A 21640-nucleotide genomic window follows, 5' to 3' on the forward strand; every position below is an offset into this window, starting at 1 on the left:
AGGAGAAGCGTGCAACTGGTAAAACATATGAGATTCCAGTCCTTAGATGCAGATCTTATAGTGTTTAAAGTAGTGTGAATTTCCTGTGCATTCAAATGCTATTACATACGTAGCTCTAATTTACATGAACGGTGTTGTAAAAAGGCAAAATCCATCAGGAGGTTGTAATGTCAACAAACATCCCTGGTTGTAAACTATCCAGAAGTATTGCGAAGCTGATTAGCCTGCTGAAGGATGACTCAATATGCATATCAAGAGACAGCAAGAAGACTGACTCAAACATAATCCTTATCTGCACACGAACACATGACTCTGAGCTTCAAATGAGTGTGTACAAATGAACAGGAAAGCCTGCAGGAGGGAGCCATTTCTCTGCTATGCAGATAATGGGCCTTACTCATCAGAATGTTCATACATGTTTTATGTTGGTTGCCTCACATAACTAATGAATCAAGCAGGAAGCTGGGAAACCACAAGGCATATTTCCAATGGGCAGAGAAGAAGCAGACATACTGTGTTGTAAAAACACCTTAATTCCTGCCTTTGCCTTTTTTTTAATGAGGAATCCATAACAGAGAACAAGATTTTTCTCTAAAGAAGTATTTTTTTCCACAATCAGAACTGGGGTTATTGGTACAGGTTAAAAGGCCAAACTTCCCAAAACAAATAATCTAAACTGTTATAAGATGTCAGATTAAATAATAAAAAAATATTACACAGGCAGCTTGACAAATGCTGCAAACAATCTAAAGTTAAATATATATATATTACAAAACAGCAGTTATGAGGAACATACCGAATATTGCCTCATTTGAAGAAGGGTTTGATGGATCACATCAAAGCCCACACCAGCTGACTGCTGGGAGCTCAGTGAAGAGGAGGAAGACAGTGTAGAGGTGGGTGAGGACATGGAAGCAGCCAAAGCAACCTCCACCCACTCCAGTAGGAACTTCAGGGAGCCTCTCTGCATGGCCAGGCCGAGGAGCAGCTCCAGCGCTAGCCTCCGTCCGGTCGGGTCTGCCCCACCAGCTCCGCTACTTACTGACGTCTTCTTCAGAAAGTCAGCCACCTGTGCCAGGCAGTCCAGCCCAACAGACGGGATCTTGTTCTCATTGGCCAGAGAGAGCGGCGGCAGAGAAGCCAGCACAGACGACGCTGTAGCGAGGACGTCATTGCAAAGAACCGACTCTGGATGCACGGAGGCAGCATATCTCCAGTTTTGCTGCAAAAGGGAGAAGAGCAGGCTCAAACCTGTCCTCACGCCCATCTCTATCAGAACATCAGTACCCGATTTGACTTTGGATGCAGCGCCTGGCAGGCAGGGCTCTGAGGCCAGCTCAAGTTGCCCACAGTCAGTCCCGCTGTCCGTGGACTGGGAGGGCATCTGCACCCTGAACTTGTCATGGTATTTGCTGTGGAGTGCGTAGTAGATCCTCTGGAGGACCACCAGCCTTTGGTGGAGGCCGAGGGTGTAGGAGGTTTGCGTCAGCATGCGGTGAGCGAGCCATCGTTGGCTGTGAAGCAGGGATGACAGGTACTCTTCCTTCTCTGCAGAGGCGCTAGACTCACACTCGAAGTCTGGCAGGCGTGGGCCGACGAGCTCTTGAACAGGTTGAGCCAGAGTCACCACCTCCTTGTTGTGAAGAAGCTTGTTGTAGAGCTCTGCAGCTCCATGCCTTCTGGCTGTCTGTACACTGTCCTCTGAAGCCCAGGAGCTGTTAAAGTGCTCCTGCCACTTCAGCAACACATGGGTCTGACAGGGCACCATGTCTAAGCATTATATCTATACGGTCATGACCACCTGAAAAACACAGACAAAATATGATTAATAGAAGCACAACCGGCCTGTTGTCTGCAGATTAATAAATTCACACATATCATTCCTTCACACTTAATCAACATAATGAAATGACTCATTTACAGGCAACACTTGCAGCCAAAAGCCAATGTGCTAATGCTTTTCTTGCCAAGTAAATTCACTGTAAAAATGTCAGGTTTCTCCTTCAATGATGGCCCTTTTCCAACATAAAATACATCCAGGCTAGTGGCATAGGCCCAGTGGGTATCACTGAAATGGGTCAGCTCACCCTATGCTCACAGCTAATCAAGACACCCACACTAATGAGGGACATTCTTGTCTTGTAAAATGTTATATCACACAGCACAAGCAATGCTTTTGGTTTGTCATCATTTAGAAGTCTTGATATGGTCAGTCAAAAAATGAAAAACAAGCACATGAGTCCAACTAATCGGATCCCCTGATATTTCATTCATATTCTCATTCGCCGTGCAGTTATCATAGCCAAAGTCTCCAATTCTGTCACCTAATGCTGTGAAACACAAGACCACAGCGGCTCCACCTCACCCTCAGTCTGTCTGAATTTTTTCCCTCTGCTTTCTAAACAAATACAGAGAAGGTGTCTTGTTGCCATTGAGTGGAAATGACATACATTTACAGCAACAGTTTTTCAATGACATAGACAGATTTGTTTTTTTTGGTTCTTTACCTAAGCAAATCATACAATGTTTTTTTTTATCTGGACTCAACCACGTGACAACCATGTAGCCCAATTTGTAGTTGAGATTAAAATGTTACAGCATGTGATGATAATAACATCCTTTGATTGATTTTGTATCTTAAAGCTCCTCACATGAGCTTTAAGGAGTCCTGTTTGTTACCTTTCTAGGAAAATCTCACCACTCACTTCATTCTATTGGCACTATTACAATAGTATAATATTGAATATTGATGGAAAAGTTAATGAAAAACTATCACAAATTGGAAGTCTGAAATCTTATCTCATCTAACAAAATGTTAACTATGTAAAAGAGAGGATTTCATATCCACAATGCAAGATATAGAAATCCAAAGGAAACATAGGCCTGTCATTAAAAATACACATGATGTGCTATACAGACCCAAAAATATCATGGATTATATTTAACTAAAACACTGGGTTTGAAGTATAGTAATTGGTTAAATCAGTTGTTCAGTCATAAAACACAAATTTCCATACTCTTCAATCCTGGCTTAGAATCTTCCCATGATTAAAACGTGAACCAAAACAGCACAAAATGTCAGAGGAGTGAGAGAATGCTAGTTACAGGCTGCACAACATGCGAGCATGCCACTTTGACCATTCTCCACAGTCACAGAGCCTCATCCGTCTTCCCTTGCCTGAGGCCTGTGGGGCTATATGGTTTCTACTTTGGCCAAAAATAACATCAAGCATTGATATAGTAATGAGCTCTTTGGTGAGACAACCTCCAGCCAGCAACCACCAGAAATGCAACTCTTAAATTGCGGGAAATTAACATTCAGAACACCTCTTGGCCTAGGTTTGACTTTCTTTTTTTCTTCTAGCTCAGCTCGTTTCAGACTTTTTTTTTTTAACCATTCACTTTAAAGCTCACAAACACCAGACTATCTTTCTATTACCACACCGTGTCGGGGATGCACGGAGTGAAGTGCGGACCTGGAGTTCTATTTATATACACAGACATAAAAACATATTGTATTACGGGTTATTAATTACGATGACAAATTAAGACGAGCAACTTGCCAGTAAGCTATAAAATCATATAGGAGTCATGTGTTGGTCTTGAAGCTTAAATTAAACCAGTAGTATTAAAACACTGACTTTGACTGCATGCAGTATCTTGTATGAAAATAGGAAAGTAAATGTCAGTGATAAGGAAGGGCTGACTGGAACTGGGTCACACTTTCAAGCAGACATGTGGAGTCACTTACTTTCGTCATAATTTTCCTGTTAGATTTCACAACAATGATAGGATGAAGCAATACAATTTATTGCACCATGTCTGTGAATTACAATGAAACTAAAATATAAACATTGGGAGTAAAAAGAGGTAAGTTTTGTTTTCATTTATTGATCACTAATGAATAAAATGAAAGAAAAATAGAGAAAAATCTCCATCACAACTTGATGTGAATCAGACTTTTACTTGTTGTTCTTCTTTCTTCCAAAACTCAAAGATTTTAAATTTACTATGTTCCAAGAAAGTCAGAAATCATACCCCTCGTGTCATTAAAATATCTGTTTGGTAAATGTAGGCCAAACTAATAAGAGTAAAGTGTAAACTACTCACTCATTCACTCCATTTTTAATAGATCAATGCCTGTTTCATTTAGCTGATAGAGGGTTAACATTCTCAGTCTTTCTATTGAATGTATGTGTCTAAGTGTGTGTGTATGAATACGTGTATAGGTTACTGTATATGTGTTTATGTTTTGAAATTGTGTAGTTCGATTTGTGTAGTTGATTTATTTGTCTCTTAAGAGGTGAGGTCCCTTGTATACGCCTGTTGGCTTCTTGACCTCTCCTGACACACCTTTTATGTTTTCGTTAATCCTATTTTGATGTATTCTTACATGTGTGCTAATAAACAAATAAAAAAATAAAAAAAAATACTGCAGGATAGTCGGCCTCAATCTTCACCTTTGTTAATCCTATTCTGATGTATTCTTACATGTGTGCTAATAAACAAATAAATAAATAAAAATAAAAATACTGCAGGATAGTCTGCCTCAATCTTCACCTTTGTTAATCCTATTTTGATGTATTCTTATATGTGCTAATAAATAAATAAAAATAAAAATACTGTAGGATAGTCTGCCTCAATCTTCACCTTTGTTAATCCTATTCTGATGTATTCTTATATGTGCTAATAAATAAATAAAAATACAAATACTGCAGGATAGTCTGCCTCAATCTTCACCAAGGGTAAGAAGCTCAGCTATTTGGGAGTAGGCTACCTCTAGACTCCTTAATCACTTTGACTTAAGTCAGACAAGGTGGTTCCTGACACCTGAATGACCTATGCCCCCCCCCCCCCCCCCCCCCTTGCCTCCCCTGACCCTTTGGGCTGACCTCAGACCGGTTGGAGGTGTTACATTCCCCCTCGAAAAGGCATGCTGTCACCACGACAACAATGGCAACACAAAGCATAAAACAATGCCTAATTTAGTCTTGGATACCAAAGGCTTCATTCATCACCATCATATGAAAACACCCTGCTTATAATGGTTATCTTGAGATTCTTTGGGTATGGGGGGAATCTAAAAGACAGTTAGTTCACTTATAATGTCGCATGAGAAGTAACGCGAATAAGCCAAAAAAAACATCTTAAAATGAATCCACAATTAATGACACAGTCCTGCTCCGCTATCTCTGCCTTTTTCACTTTGAAGCATCTGTCAACATTTCGCAGCGCCTACATGTTTTTTCCTGTCTAACGGTCGTTACGTTATAATAACCATTTGCTGCAACCAAAATGTGTGACATTAAAACGCAGTCTCCGCCGTGACATTCACAAACACCGGTAATATTTTTTTTTTTATCTGCATCTACCGTTGACAGCTGAGCTAACGCTGGCTGCAGTGCAGTTGCTAGTCTGCTCCCATGGCTGTCAAACCCCCCCCCCCACCTCCTCCCCGACCAAGCCCCTCCGCTGGTTGGCTGACAGCTCGAAGCAAAACACCACCGCGGCTGGTTAACTGCATGTCAAGCTGGGTATTGTTACAATACAATAGAGTGCAGACGTGTTAGTTACCTTGACTGGTAAAACCCCCCTCGCCGTTAGATGGTTTGCGTTACCTGTCCCGTCCCAGTGAGGTCTCCCTTGGACGTGAATATCATATCAACCTTCTCCTCTTTCCTACTTCTTCTTCGTGTGTTTGGATGGTCAAACAACGGTGGCCACCAGCGACGCCGCCCTGTGTCCAGGAGTTTGAACTGCAGGCATTATCAGCATGACCGACAACGTAATCATTTGCTTATTCATCCTGCTTTAGTATTTCCTTTTTTTTTTTTTTTTTTTTTTTTAAATCTAGCTTGACACAGACAAAAAAAAACGACAAGGTAGAAACTAAAAAAAACATTTTTTAATGTTGAGTTAAGGGAAATCCAGCAGTATGGACCTGAGCCCCTAAAGGACTATAAACACATTTTGTGAATTTCCCAACATTATGGAATTGCACAAATAAATTGCTTGATTGTTTCTTTAGTTGTGTGTGGTTTAATGATTATATAATGTTATATTTTTCTGCATTATCAATTGATTAACTTAAATAAAAAATTAACAAAAACACCTTTACTTATTTTAAAAATGTTAAGAAAGGGAAGAAGAAAACAACAGACACTCAAGATTGAAATAGTGTTGTTACATGTTACTTTTGGTTACATGTTTTTATTTATCTGGTTCTGCTTGCTGATGTTTGAATTGCACTGTAGCGACCCTTAACCTTAGAGAGAAAAATGGTGCAAAAATGTTTGATTCCCCTTATGGCAGATGAAACACAATCAAGCATTGTAATGAGTTGCTTTAAAAGTTGCATTCCAGAGAAGAAAAGTGATGAACCGAAGAGCTGCTTTTTCAGCAAATCAAACTTTATTTAAGGGCCTTTTGGGTGCCCCTCCAGTGGAGAACACATGCCATTACATCTCTGTTATGTCTGTGCCCCATTACAATTTAAAAATATAAACTTTGTGTTACACCCTGAAAATGGGAATTAAAAACCACAAGAGAGAAAAAAAAGTGGAAAATCTTTAAACATATTTATCTCTAACACAAAACATTTCACACATTAAGATAAACATGTACAGACAATGTCTTGATCAAAATCTACTCTGATCCTTTATTTTAGCCTTATGCCTATAAACTCCTCTATTTCAGCCCTGTTCAGAACAGACTGTTTCTGTGTCTATGGCTTTAAATGCAGGTTTGACCACGCCCTTCTCTGGAACCGCTTGGGCTGTCTTGCACCATGCCCTATTGTTTACGGTGAGAAGGCAGCACCTATCATACACCTAGCTGTAGAAGTGTCACCCACCTGGGGGAGGGGTTACTGCCCTTTGTGATGTTACAAAGGGAAAATCTCAAAACGGCCTGTTTGAGCACACACTTTCTGAAAAGTGAAGCAGGCAAAAGACAGAGAGGATGGACTTTTCTCATACTCGGGGGTTTGTAGGCTAGCTAGGGCCATATGAATGTTTGAAAAAACATTGAAAAAGTGTTTTTTGCATAATGGATGGTAAGTATTAATGCAAGTCTGTCAATGATAATAATCCCTACATAAGGAAGTTATATTGTGTTCTCTTTTCTGATTGATTGAAATAGATCCTGCTCTTTTTGTTAAGGATTTTTTATTTCTATTTTTATTTCTACTTATTTATTCATAATTCTTTATATTGTGTTGCCTTCTCATGTGCGATAATGTCTTGGCCATTTATTTTTATTGTATTGTGTTTTTTATACATCAAAATAGATGTATTTTTTAATTGTGTTAAATGTTTTCAAAGTTGTTTTGCAATCTTGTTGTGACTGAAAACATCCTACATCAAATGTAATCCTTTAAAATCCAAGCCAGTCACGACAAACCTGATGCAATGGGATGTTTGGGGGTGCCGTCACTTACTAACTAAGACAAAAACAAACCAAAGATAACTTGTGACATCATGTCACACGCATTTCAATTCCTGAACGGCGGTGCAGAGTAAATCCCACTTCCAGGCCGGATTTCTAAAAAGGGGGCTGACTGGCCAAAAGGACGACAACACCGGAATGAGGAAATTGACGAGGGTAAGTCATGTGCAAAACAAAGTTGTTCATTGCTGATAACCGTACAACCTGATGCACCACAGGTCACTCTGCACGTTGCTCCCAGAGGTGCTCCGCATCTCTGTCTCTGTATCGAAAACTCAGCAGTCCTCCAGGCGCTCTCCTTGCATCCAGCCATGTCTTTACTCCTCCTCACAGTTTTGTCTTCGCTTCTAGTGCAACATGCGGAGGCGTGGGGCAACAATGTCAAGTACGCGGTGAACTGTCCGGACAGATGCAACGCGGAGCGGTGCGGCGGGACGCAGCGCTGCACACGGACCGTCCTGGATGACTGCGGCTGTTGTCAGGTGTGTGCAGCCGGCAGAGGAGAGCACTGTTACCGCACCGTGTCGGGGATGCACGGAGTGAAGTGCGGACCCGGATTATTCTGCGAGTTCTACAAGGATGAGGACGATTATGGAGACGAGTATGGCATCTGCAAAGGTACGATTACATTCAACATTTTCATGTGCCTGCATGCTGCATTTGGGACATATGATGCCCTGCTGCACCAAACCCCTTTATGTTTTTACAGTATTTTAGGATCTATTGATTGCATTGTCAACATATTTGCAGACATGCAGATGGTGCTTTAAATGTAAGAAGAGATGCTTTGACCATAAGAGGCTTGGAGTTTGTCAACCAACCATCAATGCTCCTGTAACTGCTCATTTGCATTCTTTTGTGTATATAACACCCCTTTGTTTTTAACGTTGATTATCATTCTGTGAAGTATGAATATGCATCTGTAACACTATTAAATGGAACTCCCATTTCTCTTCTTCCTCTGTGAATTTAACTGACACTACTCTAAATGTTTTTGCTCCACAGACTGCCTGTATGGGACATGGGGAGTTGAGTGCCGCAAGACATGCAACTGTAAAGGTGGCATATGTGACAGGGAGACAGGAGCTTGTCTCACCCTCAAATTCTTTGCCAAAATTGCAAACAAGCTCAGGACCGAGCCACAAACAGGTAAAACATTTTGACACTGAAAAATGTCAAATGTTATGTACATAGGCCTACCTGTATTTGCATTCATAAAATGGACAGAATTTGATGTCATTTGTGAGGTTGCACAGTGGTATGGATTAAACGCTGTTTTGTTTTTCAGGGGGAGAGTTGGGCTCCGGAGAGGTCAGCACTGCTCAAAGCACAGATCAGCACACGGACAGATCCGCAGCCCCGAAGAGGCTCAACCCTCGCTGACAAGTGCTGAGAGGATGGATTCTGTTCAGTGTGAATGTAGCATTAACTTATAAATGAACTGAAAGATATATTTTATTATTTTAAACAATGATGTCAACTCCTTTTTTTTTTTTCTTTTTTTTTTACAGCATTTAAAAGCTTTACCTGGTTTGTTTGCTCCTTGTTTGACACATCATCTTTTTCTAATGGAATAGGAAGATGAAATATGTTATTGGTTTAAAGGTTTTGCTCTGACTTTTATTGTTTTTCATTTGTTTCTGGATTCAATTAATTCAAATAATCCCTTCATCTGTACCCATTAGCTGCAGCAGATCCCTTTCTCTTCTCATTATTGTTGAAGACACCGCAATATTTCTCATTGATTTATTGTAGTGAGTTTTCAACAAATATATTTTGTTTGTACTGTAAAAAGCCGGCATGTTGAATATCATGTATATGACACCAGCCAATGTAAAGAATGCTCTTACAATTAAACCAAAGTTACCACTGAGTGTTGTGATTTGATTTTTAATGCTAATCTATCAACTAACTGATCGAGTAATTTGTCATGCGGAAAGCTGTCTTATCTTGAATCCTTGACATAGAGGGGGTTAACTATGTAGTTAAGGGTGGGGCAGCTGGGGGGGTGCCAGTAGCCTAGTGGTTAGGTTGTACGTCCCATGTATGGAGGATATACTGTAGTCCTCCAAGCGTGTTGCCCGGGTTTGAGTCCGACCTGTGGCTTCTTTCCTGCATGTCATTCCCCACTCTCTCTCTCTCTCTCTCCCCGATTTCCAACTCTATCCACTGTCCTATCTCTCTAATAAATGCACAAAAAGCCCCAAAATAAATGTTGAATAAAATGAAGCTGCTTTAGCTGTGTTAATATTTTAGAAAAAAAATGTAAAGGCATCTTAATGAGTGGAATATAAAGCAGACTATTAATGCAGTTTGGTTTATTATAGTGATTTATAAATGTCTGCATCTTAACAAATGAAAGTGCACTTAAAGACCCATGACTAAAAAAGACTTCAATTGATCAATTAAAAGGAGTAAAGTGTAATATAAGAGTAAGTATGACTTTAAAATAGAATAAAAGAATAAAAAAGTAAAATGTCAGCATGTGGAGACTTCTTGCAAAGTCTCACACATTATCAGGGCTGTTCATTTCAGATTATTTTCTCACTTCTTCAGCAGCCTTTATTTGTGAGCCTGTGGCTGGATTTAACCAGTTTTACATGCTCGACTTCAAGAACACAGATTATTTTTCACTTTCATGTTCTCAGTATAATCTCAGGCTCTTTACTTTGAAGGCTCAGTTGTGGGATTCACAGGAGTCTGATGTCTAACACTTGCAGGCAGATTTTGCTCTGCAGAGGAGCGTTAAATTCATGAACAAAATATATAAAATAAAAGCATAAATCTGGAAATGGTAATCTATACAGCAGGCGAGTGAGTTGATAAAGATTTGGGGTCAGCTGTTGAATTAATGGGAAGTTCTGTCTTTTAACATCTTGAGACCATGCTGGAATAAATGTTTTTGCTTTAAACCTCCTGGATGTGGTTTTGTTTAGTTTATGTCAAATCAAATCAAACCAAATCAAATTCTAGTTGTATTTGTCAAAAGAGTCCTGAAGATGTGAAGCACCTGGACGTTTTGGACCTCAAATTGATGCAAATAAAATTCTGAAAGAAGTTCAGAAAAAAAGAGGAGATTTTGATTTTCTTTGATAAACTTTTCAGGGCAAAAAAAAAAAAAAAGGATTGATTGAAGGAAGATGGAAAAGGCTTCTCTGAGCAGTGAAAATGTTAAAAAGAATGCATGAAAGTATGAAGGGATTTCTGTTTCCCATGATGATGTGATATACAAACTGCAAAACTAACTCAAGTGGTTAGAAGTGCTGAGAATTCTTCGGGCATCCTTGACTCTTAAGTCCTGGTATGCCCTCCATATCTCCACAAATGGCAAAATCTTCTTTATTCCCATGCAGAAAAGAAATCTCAGGAATGTAAAAATATTCAACCACTAATAGCATGAGAAAGGACTGAAGAGGAGAGACTGGCTTCAGATGGAATATGTATCTACATGGAGCCACTGATCCTTGTTTGGAAAACAAAGTGAAAAACAAAAGCCATGAACAGAAATGAATCCAGACAATGCTGAGGGTCTTTGTTCAGAAATGCACGTGAGACCTTCAACTCACTGGAAGAACACTTTCAAAAATCTTTGAACTCTTTTCTCAGCCGTACCAAGTTTCATGAGATCCTCAGGCAGAGGTCTTCTGGTCGTTCCAAATTCCAGACTAAAAACTAAAGGGGGTAGAGCGTTTGCCGTGAGGGATCCAAAACTATGGAACGACCTGCCTGAGGAGATCACGTCAGCCGAGATTTGTTTTATGAAAAATGGAGCAGTTTGGACTTCAGACAGTAAAAACATATAACAGATGAAGAGACGATCCATTTTTATAACAAACACATTTTAAAAGTGATTTGTAGACTTCTTGACACTTTCGCGACCCCTGAAAACAACTCTTAGACCCTCTTGTGGGTCCTGACCCACCAGTTGAGAACCACTGCTTTAGAATGTATAAGATGGACTTTAAATGTCCAGACATAGTATACAGCCTTTCAAGAACATGCAGTAAATCTCATTCCAAGTCTCAAATCATTTGATTATGAATGTCAGACTACCTTAAAAAAAAATCAAAGGATTGGATGACAGAAAATATCTTATACTATAAGATATCTATACTTTGGTCTGTGATAAATGCACTGTAGATATTTGATTAACTATTCATTTTCTTTTTTATTTAGACTCTTAAAATGTTAGAATGAACACTCAAACATAATGTTTAATCTTTTGTTAATTCATTATTATATAATATAAATACATATGCAGTATCAAAGTGCAAAACATCAGATTCAAATATTTCAGCCCAGATTGCGTACATATTCTTGTCATGTCTAAAAATATCTCTTATGAGCCTCACCTCTGACTCTTACTGGTACAAAAAGAAAAAAAAAATGTTTTTCCAGTATTCAGCTTGTTTATTTCCCCTTGCTTCCTGACACCTGTGAAAATGGCCCTTCTTCCTGTTGTTGTTGTGTCTGCAGAGGACGGGAATTTAAAAGCGTGTTGTTTTTTTCAGGAGACCCTCCAAAAGCTTGGAATTTACAAGTGACACAAAAAACTTCCTTTGTCTGGTTGTTGGAAGAGGAAGCTTCCTATCCGCTTGATTGAATTTGTATTTATATGAAGGCCTGACACCTACGCACACGTCAACAAACACGCTGCAGTCACTGTGACGAGGTAGATATACATTTTTTATGCACTTATAAACAAGAAATATAGGGAAAAAGTTTTTACATTGCTTATGCATAAAAAGTAATAAATTAATCTCCTCAGTCAATAATAGATTGCAATATTTATTTTTCCTAAAGAAGCCCTTTTTTACTTTAAAACCCACAGTATAAAATTCTGAATCAATAAAGGAGTTATTCTTCTTCTCTTTTATTCTTTCACTGAAACAATTATAAATTTAAACCACCGCTTTTTTTTAATAAAAGTGAAATTATTTAGTTGTTTCTAACATTTTGTACAAGAAACACAACTTTTGAAAGGTGTTCCGGCCCCATGAGTTCCCTGAATAGATATTTATCACTGCAGGGATGTATCCCATCAACCCAAGGACGAGGGGACACTCACACAAACAATCACTACCACACACACACACACACACACACACACACACACACACACACACACACACACACACACACACACACACACACACACACACACACACACGGTGACACAGACAGGTATGGGAGCAGTCCACTTTTGAGGACCGGAGTGTTCACAAGTGCTCCGGCTCAAATGTTCCTCTCATTCCCCTGAGAACCGACGGACCGAGGCCTCGCAACCAAACAAAGGACCCTGGAAAATAACAGGAAAGAGTTGGTGAGAAATACCCTTTATCTGACTCCCTGAACACGTCACTGCCGCCTCTGCAGAAACAAAGGTGCGTGAACGGAGTAGTAAATAACACTGATTTACTGCAAATAGATGTTCTGGTATTTACAGTCTGGCCCGGCCTCAACAGGTTGTTTATTAGAGCTGTGGAATGACACGGCTTAATGGAGACAACACATAAACACTGTGAACAAGGAAATGAAGCAATTAGACTGATTACATTGATAGCAAATATCTTATCTGCACTGAGACACACAGGCTGTCATGTCACTTGATTCAAAATATCATTTGATTCATCAATTATTTTGTGCATAGATCCAGACTATCCTCAGCATTTAGCACATCCTTGTTTCCTTTCTTTTTTTTTTTCTTTTTCCTTTCTCACAAACATCTTGTGGTGAACTGGCACAACAAGAGTCTGCAGCCTTGACCTCTTTGACCTCACAGATTTCTGACCCCTGGAAGGATTGTCATTTGCTTGTCTGACGTGACACTGCAGGAAAAACATTTCCTAACGAAGATCTGCAGGTTTATCTTCAGATCTCGAAATTTAGTGATACTAAAATTGTCTGTTTTAGTGAGTAGTGTGAACATAAATATGTGATGTGCTCAAGTACATTGTAAAAAAAAAAACGTAGTTGCTATAACTTAAAAAAGTTGGTGTCCGGGCTGCCTTTACATTTTAAGTTAACTGAACTTAAAGAGATATGTTGAGACACATTTGTGATTATGCCAAAGAAATACAATTTTCTAGTCAACTTAACTTGACATCAAGTCACTTGTACTTAAATCTTGAAGTTAACAAAACTTTAAATCACAATTCAGTTCCTGTGATATTATCTAGTTAAGGCAAAATGGTCTTTCAATTTCTTTTGACTTGAAATCAAAAATATAAAAATATTTTATCAAAAGCTGAATCCACCTAAAATATTGAGTTAAATTAATTCATCAATTTGAATTGAATATATATTTCTATTTGAGTAAACTTAAATCAGTTTAGTTTATACATTTTTAGTGATTCTCTTTGCTTTTGTGGAAACTTTCAACTTCCTTTCAAATAACAATTCAAATGTGATTAAAGTTCTTCAACCTTTACTAGCAGATCGGATCAAATAGCACATCTAAACATTTACAAATGTGTTTACCTAAAATACTGTGCTGGCTTGTTGGTTAAAACATTTCCACCCAAGAATGTGCAAAAAACAGTCGTCTTTCTTTTGCTGCATTTACCATTTATCAGTCACTTTTCTCAGATGCAAACACTTTTATATAAACTTATAAAATCAATAATTTACACATTTAATGATGTGATCTTACTATGATTAAACTAACACTTCAGAAAAGATCTGAGATTATGTCCAAATATTTCTTGGCAACTTTCAGAAAACTCCCGACCTCAGTGTAGTGCCTACGCAGCTTTATGAAGAAGTCTTTTTCTCACTCCATGGACCCTTGAAGGGGCAGTGGTCACCGCCTATATTCATTAGGTTCTTCTGTATGACTTTAAATGTATACTGCACTTCCTTTTGTTAGTCGATGTAATTGCATACAGCAGACCCACGAGCATAGCTACCATATTCAAATAGTCCTTCATGACATGCTGAATGATCTGATCCTCCAGGATGACCTCGTCTTCTATAAGCAGGAGAATGCTGACATTTGGATCCTTCGTTATGCCGTCCTCAGTGTCTGTAGATTTACAAAAGACAGAAAAATTAGATATAACTGTGAAATGTTGTAATACTCTCTGAGAAACAACATTTTTAGCCGACAGAGCCAAGCTGGTGTGATGCATAATGATGAAACAATCAGGCATTATAGAGGGTGGGCTGGGTCTGAAATTAATTATCAAAAAATAACTCCCCTAAACATGACACAAGTTTGTTTGATGTGTTGTGAACAGAACATAGACTGAAAATATTATTCTTTGTAAGAGCATCTGTAACGATGAATAACTATATAAATAACCATATTAATTTTCCTTCTGGGAGTCAGAGTGCTTCGGGAGAAATCTCGCCCCCGAGTGATCGAGAGAGAGAGGTGTGTCAGAATCATTGTGAATAGGTAGTCAATCTTTGGAAGAATTTTCATTTTAATGGTTGCTATTCTGCCTACGATGGACAGTGGGAGGTTAATCTAGCGGAGGAGATCGTCATTTGTTGTTTTAAGTAGTGGACTGAAAATAAGACTGGTCAACTGACCGCCTGAGGGACACCTGTATACCTAAATATTAGATGTGTCTTGTGCATAAAGGGGTTTTGTGTTGTGTGGGATTCCACATCCAAGCTGTTACTATTTAATGGAAGAATGGAGGATTTGTTCCAGTTAACACAGTAATCAGAGATAGTGGAGAAGGATTGAACAAGTTTATTGGTTTCTTGAAGTGAGGACTGAGGGTGATACAGCGTTATCTTTTGACAATGTTTGGGCTTGGAATTCCCTTTTATGTTGGTGTTCTGACATGGTGTCATGGTGATGGCTGCAGCTGCTAATGGTTCGATGAAGAGTGTGAACAGAGAGGGGGAGAGTGGGCATCCTTGCCTAGTCCCCCTGTGCAGTGGGACTGCATTACTGTGGTACAACACTGCCTCTCTTCTCTGCTGTTTACATGACTTGCTGCTATTCATCATACCAAGTCACTGTTTCTTTTTTCTTTTTTTTAAAGATTTATTTTTGGGCCTTTTAATGGAGAGATAGGACAGTGGATAGAGTCAGAAATCAGGGAGAGAGAGTGGGGAATGACATGCGGGAAAGAAGCCACAGGTGGGATGTGAGCCCGGGCCGCCCGCCTCCATGGGGCGCACGTACTAACCATTGCACCCCCACACCAAGTCACTTTAATCATCGCTTGCACATACTGTCTCAATTCCCTGCATAGTTAACTTTATCATTCATTTTGTACTTGTATGTACCCCCTATTTTTATTTATCTTATCTAATCTGTTCTGTTTAATGTGTATTTTGTATTTTTGAGATTTCTTGTCTGTGCTGCTGCAACGCCCAAATTTCCCCTCTGGGGATCAATAAAGTATTATCCTATCCAGTTTGATGGGTTGTGATGATTGTCCGTTGGTGACAACAGTGGCTTTTGGTGAGGTGTATAGTGTACTGACCCAGTTAATACATTTTTATCAGGCTTTTATTTTATAATAAAGTAAGGACCTTCTGGTAGGTCGAGCGTTACAAGATTAACTTTACCACTAATAAAAGAACTCATTACGTACCAAAAACTAAATGAAAACGGCTCAAAGGAACGGTAAAAAAGGGAATTCGGTGACATTCTGACTCGTCATCTGAGCTGTCTGAGAGGTTGTTTTTTTTTTTAAGTGAAATGAGACATACAAAGATGCAGCAGTGTATTTCTTTCTCATCACTGTGACTACAGGGAGACACTGCGGAGGCTTATCCACTGTGCACCTAAAGGGACAAAATAGCATTTAACTATTTGCGATGAAATAATTTAATGGCTCAAATTTAGACCTTAATAAATCACGATTAACTGGTTGTTAGTTGTAAGTTAAAAACGCCAAACTTACGTTCTGGCAAGGACTTTGCTGTTTATAGATTGAAATAGTGTCCCGGGGGCCGTATTTGGGTCCCAAGTTCCCGAAACTTAACACAATATCTATAAGTGACACAAAACGCTCCCTTTGTTTTTCAGAGGTTGTCATGTGATGTACATGTGCATGGTTTTGTGGCTATGGTATATTAACCAGCCCATTGCAGCTCCACTGAGTGTTCAACTTTGAAAACTGAGTATAGTATACGTCAAAACTGAGCGTCATCAGCTCAAACACCTGAATGGGTCAGTAGGTTCTCACGTGTAACGTTACAGAAAACTTCACACAAGTCAAGTTTATTATGTTTATTCCGTCACAAGTGTCGAAAATAGTTGGTGAAATACAGCGTTTGTGTCGTCCAGTATTATGAAGCTAGCTAACCGATTTTTGACCGCTTTACTTTGGTTATTAAAAGAAAAGAAACGAGCGAATGAAGGTTGCAACTCTTCAGACAATGCCATTTAGCAAGTAGCCTACACATTCACATACTTGATTATGTAATAGAATATATTGCCCATTTTGCCGTTCAGAATTAAATAACACAGGGATTTAATCAAATTAAAGATTTTAACGTGTGTAGAAATCATGTGTGAGTCCACTTCTTGCTGTGACACATGACCTCTGGTGGATCCTTGATGATAATGCATAACACCCTTTGGTCATCTAGGATTTAAGTATGCTGTTCCATGTATTGCAAGGCTCCAACACATTTAGGGATATGAAACATGGATGGACTTTATTTGGTTTAAATGTTGGTCTTATTGTATTAATTCTAATAAGGATCTAATAAGCAGAAATGCAAGTAATTTTAGGCTGCTACCATAGTGCCATGCTGCATGCATCACATTACAAATAGCCACTTTGTATCGCTAGTTGTTACGTGCATGTCTTAACGTCTTAACCCTTTTAAATTATTAAGAGAAAGGGCTACAACAGGCTTTTTAAAGCGCCTGATCTTGAAGTTGTTAAAGTGACCAGTAGAGAGCAATGTTGCATCAATTGAAGGAATGGGATGTGCTCTTCAGTGTACAGGGACACATTGTCTCAGAAGAAGTTTATGAAATAGGCTATAATTAGCAATTAGGCAGTTTAGTAGTAAAGAAAAAGCTATAAATTGGAGCCTAATAGTATTTTTTAAATCTAGTACCACTGCCATTAACATTTAACGGCTCTTAAAGATAATCATTTGACCATTGTATCGGCATAATAGCCTATCTTTGACTTCCTTAATTTTAAGGTTGTTAGGTTTATGAAAGTCGAGGTTTACAAGGTTTTTAATACATATTAAGGGATCAGAAGCACATTTACACAGAGCCACTTTAGTAATACAAGAGGAAAGTTGGTGTGGAAACATGTAAACAGTAGTGTGCACATCTACAAGTGTGAGTGTTGTTTATAAAGGGAGATAACACATTCCTGCTGTATGTTTCCGTCCCAGCTGAGACAAGTAATGGCATGAATGAAGAAATGTAAGGGGCGACCCTGAGCTTATCAACATTAACATAGTGTAGAGTTGTACATAGTCACAGACTGTTGTTATTTTAGTCATGGACGTAGATGACCTCTTTCATATTATTAAAAGAAGCTGTCTTTTAGTTGTGCTTAAGAAACATTTGCTTTTGTCTGTTGTGATGTGTTTTTCATCCTGTTTTCATCTTCCTTCCACTTTTTGAGGTAAGTTGAAATGCCAAATACCAGAAAAGAAAATATCTGGAAATGAGGACAGAAATAATTGGGCAATGTTATGGTTAATTTTTTAGTCAATATGTGTGAGGGTCGTATGACTAAAACGTTTCAACACTAAAGGTGCAATAACAGATTTTCGCCACTTGGGGGCATTAGAAATTAGCTGTAAACAACATTGATGCATTCTGTAATCAGTGTAGTGTCTGACTTTGGTTATGATACAGTCTATCTAAAACTCATGCACACACTAACTGACTAACAGATGGCTTATATGGCTTTGCTTTTACTAATTTTAGCTTCAATTCATAATAAGACTATTCACTGTGATCATTTTATTGTATTATAATACACTTGTAATATTGGTGTGTGTATTAGAATATCCATCTAGAGCCGTAAATAAATACCAATAAGAGGCTAAGTGAGTCCCAAATAGTAATACTGAACAGTCAGAGGACCTTGTATCCTCAATGCTGTAAGTCCTAGTGTCATCCTGTTGCACTGGGAAAGGCTTCATGTGTGCCTCCAAGGATTTTTATTATCTTTCCAGAAGTCACCAACCGTCCAAAACCTCTGACAGCAAGGCCATGAGAAAAGCAATCCCATTGAGAACAATTCAATTCCCAGAGGCGTTTTCCGTGACGACTCATCCGCTCTAATCGTATGAGTTATCTCCTATCAGATAAAGTCGTCCAGAACTCCTCATGGGAGTAGATGCAGCTCGAGTTTGTTTACAGATGGCAACTTTTTACGTCACAAGGTCACAGTGTTTCGCGTTCAGCATTCCACGTCCTGCAAATATAATAAAACACGCTGAAGGATGGCTGAGGACAGATGGCTGTGAGCTGACTCGTGTGTAGCTTCAACACTTAATTTCATCTCATTCAGACTTTGTTTTTGCTACTCCTGGAAAGCTCTCCTTCTATCTGTGTGGTTATAAGATTTTATAGGCGGGGGTGGATTTTGCTGTATTCTTTCTCACTGCTTCTGACTGTTGATTATACATATTTGAAATGTGTTGTATTAGTTGTAGAAAGCTTCTTGATTTTGATTGGCTGGTGAGGGAAACGTGATATTGAGGAGAGTGGTGCTTTCTCAAAAGTTGAACTGTATTAACTGAGAACGCTTGGAGCTCAGCGACAAAAACAGCCGGACTTGCTGATTTTTCAGAAATGTTCAGTTTAATGGGATCCATGAAACCTTCTTAAGCTCGTTTTCATAAAGGCCACGGAGTTAACTGGTGCTATGGAGAAATCTAACTGTAGATTCCATTGGACTATTTGTTTAGCTGGAGAAATAAATAATTTTCAAATCAATAAAATAATTTCCAAATCAATATTTTGTTTCAAACGATTGATTTTCTAAGTAAGTAGCCGTGTAATAAGCAGGGACATGTATAGGGTTGTTATGTCGGAGGTTTCATGCAGCCATAATAACCCGCTATACACTTTTCAAATAAAGCTGCTTCATACTTTTTTCTACTCACCAGTAGATTATTTCCATCTTGTTCATTGATACTGTAAATATCTCAATTTACATGCAGCATTGATACAAGAGCAAAACATGATAAGGCTCTGTTGCTTCCACCATCTCAGATTTCCACAGCGTCCTTTTCATGACATGTCTTGCCCCCTGAGCCCCCTGTCTTATTGATGCAAATTGTCCAGTATGATGTTGGTTACTTTTCTAGGCTAGTCCTGCCCCAGCAGGTTATTTGGCCAAACTCTGATTATAGCATACATTTATAAAAGTCCCAGTTCGGGGCTTTGGGCAGATTCATGTACTGCCACTGCCTCTTTGATCAATCGTTTGACAGATGCTAATCGAAGGGTTCAAATGTGACAGCGACCTCTCCTGCATCACGGCTCAAGGCCTGCCCGTAGATCAAACAGATCAATAAGTAATGTGTTCAGCCTGACCCGACTCTTGACCCCATAACACCTTAATAACCCAGTCAGGACCATGTTTGTCTACATCACTTCCTCCACAGTCAGCAACTTGGCTGTGAAACTCCTCGATCACCAAACTCCGCTTACTCTTCCAGAATTATCACACACTTCCAGTCTAGCTTGCCCTCGTTCGTATATACTGTACAAAGTCTGAGTCTGTAAATGAACTAATTCTCATCCTGATGATTGGATTTTGAGGAAGTAATTATTGTTGACACGTCAGCCGCCTCCTACATAGATTGGAATTCCCCTCCCTTATTAGCGTTGAGGACATTAGCAGGGGATGTGGCTGACACGTGCCAGAGATATATTAAGATTGCATAAATGTTCTTTAGGGCTCCAGGATGATAATGTACATTTTAGATGGAATTTTGGCCATTTCCGTTTAACAGAAAGTAAAATTAATAACATTGTGATTCCTAATGAGAAATGTTTTACAGTTCTCTTCAAAATAACACCCCAAAACTCTTTATCCCCTTTAAAGAGCTGTTATCAGTAGACAAAATGTCCCTTTAGAATCTAAATAAATCCAGAAAGTTCACCACTTAATTGGCACCGATTAATCTGAGGGTAGCTGATAGTTACCCTTGTTTCATTTGAGGGCTTTAAAGCAGGGTCATTATGCAGGATACTAATGAACCTCCCATAAAGGAGCAGGTAACTATTGGTAATGGGCTCAATAAAATTCATATTTTGCATCCCTAGTTTTTGCACCCAGGCCTCCATCAAACAGGCAAAATGTAAACATGCTGATTAAGAAAGCATTGCTTGTTTACATGAAATATTTTTTCCACATTTATTGCAATAATCTCAGACTCTTGCGATGTGTTTATTGGGATTGCTTATAATTTGATAACAATGAAAATGTGATTAATTCCACAGCACTGGCTCTAAGGATTGGCTTTTAAATATTAGGCTTAAAGGATATTGCTTTGCCTTTGAGCTGGTCCCAAGTGGTCACTTGAATAACTGCAGTCTTTGCACCTCTGCATTGGCTTAATTGTTCTGCTTACAGTTCTGTGGGAACCATGTGCATATTTCCCCAAAACTTTCAAGACATAAAGTCATGTTATTTTAATTTTCACAGCTTGCATGACAACGTTCACACAAACATGTTTTCATCTGATGCCTGTTCTTTTGCCATAATTCCATATCACATGTCTGTTGGTCAGGCAGGTTGTGTGGAGTTGATAAGAAACATGCACGATTAAGTCGGGGAATGTACCTGCATGGGCAAAATCATGCAAACGAATTACCGTAACTATAGTGTGTAAAATGATAGCAGACACAGTAGCACAACACATTGTTATTTTTTTAATACTTCAAATGAAAAAATATCTTCAGTCCTTAATTTAGATAGGTATGTTCTTCTGAAGTACCCGCTTTGAGACTAATGGTAAGGAGGAAAACTTAAAACCTTGCAGGTAAACAAGATGCATTCTCCACCGGTGTGTATACAGCTGGGCTCGCACCAAAGTGAGGATAGTGTCATTGAATAAATGTTTGTCGAGCTGCATGCACGCAGTCATTTGTATGTGTCGCCCTGAAGACTGCACTAAACTAGGGCAGCTTACTGTGTTTGTTTGCAGAAAAAGTCACATATGATATATGAGGGAATTTGGCAGTGATTCATACTCTGCATAATGAAGCGTGGAGAAGTATGGGAAT

The 21640-nt window shown here is 39.0% G+C and overlaps 2 protein-coding genes across 11 annotated transcripts in view; one reads left to right on the plus strand and one right to left on the minus strand.

Moving 5' to 3' along the window:
• The window catches only part of LOC109990774 (probable E3 ubiquitin-protein ligase HERC1), a 46518-nt gene extending 40838 nt beyond the window's left edge, over positions 1-5680 (minus strand). For 9 of the 10 annotated variants that reach the window (XM_065965607.1, XM_065965602.1, XM_065965604.1 and 6 more), the window contains exons 1-2: positions 5575-5673; positions 797-1801 (exon numbers count right to left, since the gene is read on the minus strand). In XM_065965607.1, coding sequence (XP_065821679.1) covers positions 797-1768 — 972 coding nt within the window. In that variant the 5' untranslated portion in view covers positions 1769-1801; positions 5575-5673. Of the gene's footprint in view, positions 1-796; positions 1802-5574 lie in introns of all 10 variants that reach the window. The other variant, XM_065965600.1, reaches the window with a different exon arrangement.
• A 1956-nt stretch (positions 5681-7636) lies between these two features.
• Positions 7637-9319, plus strand: esm1 (endothelial cell-specific molecule 1). The gene is made up of 3 exons (XM_020643022.3): positions 7637-8064; positions 8452-8595; positions 8735-9319. The coding sequence occupies exons 1-3, from the start codon at positions 7758-7760 to the stop codon at positions 8827-8829; spliced, it is 546 nt and encodes a 181-aa protein (XP_020498678.1). The 5' UTR covers positions 7637-7757; the 3' UTR covers positions 8830-9319.
• Positions 9320-21640: the final 12321 nt, after the last annotated feature.

The sequence above is a fragment of the Labrus bergylta genome, chromosome 17 (assembly GCF_963930695.1).
Source record: "Labrus bergylta chromosome 17, fLabBer1.1, whole genome shotgun sequence".
NCBI lineage: Eukaryota > Metazoa > Chordata > Actinopteri > Labriformes > Labridae > Labrus > Labrus bergylta.

Coding starts and splice junctions, on each gene's coding strand:
- esm1 (XM_020643022.3), top strand. CDS start 7,758: ATGTCTTTACTCCTCCTCACAGTTTTGTCTTCGCTTCTAGTGCAACAT. Junction 8,065..8,451: donor CGAGTATGGCATCTGCAAAG/GTACGATTACAT, acceptor TTTGCTCCACAG/ACTGCCTGTATGGGACATGG. Junction 8,596..8,734: donor CAGGACCGAGCCACAAACAG/GTAAAACATTTT, acceptor TTTGTTTTTCAG/GGGGAGAGTTGGGCTCCGGA.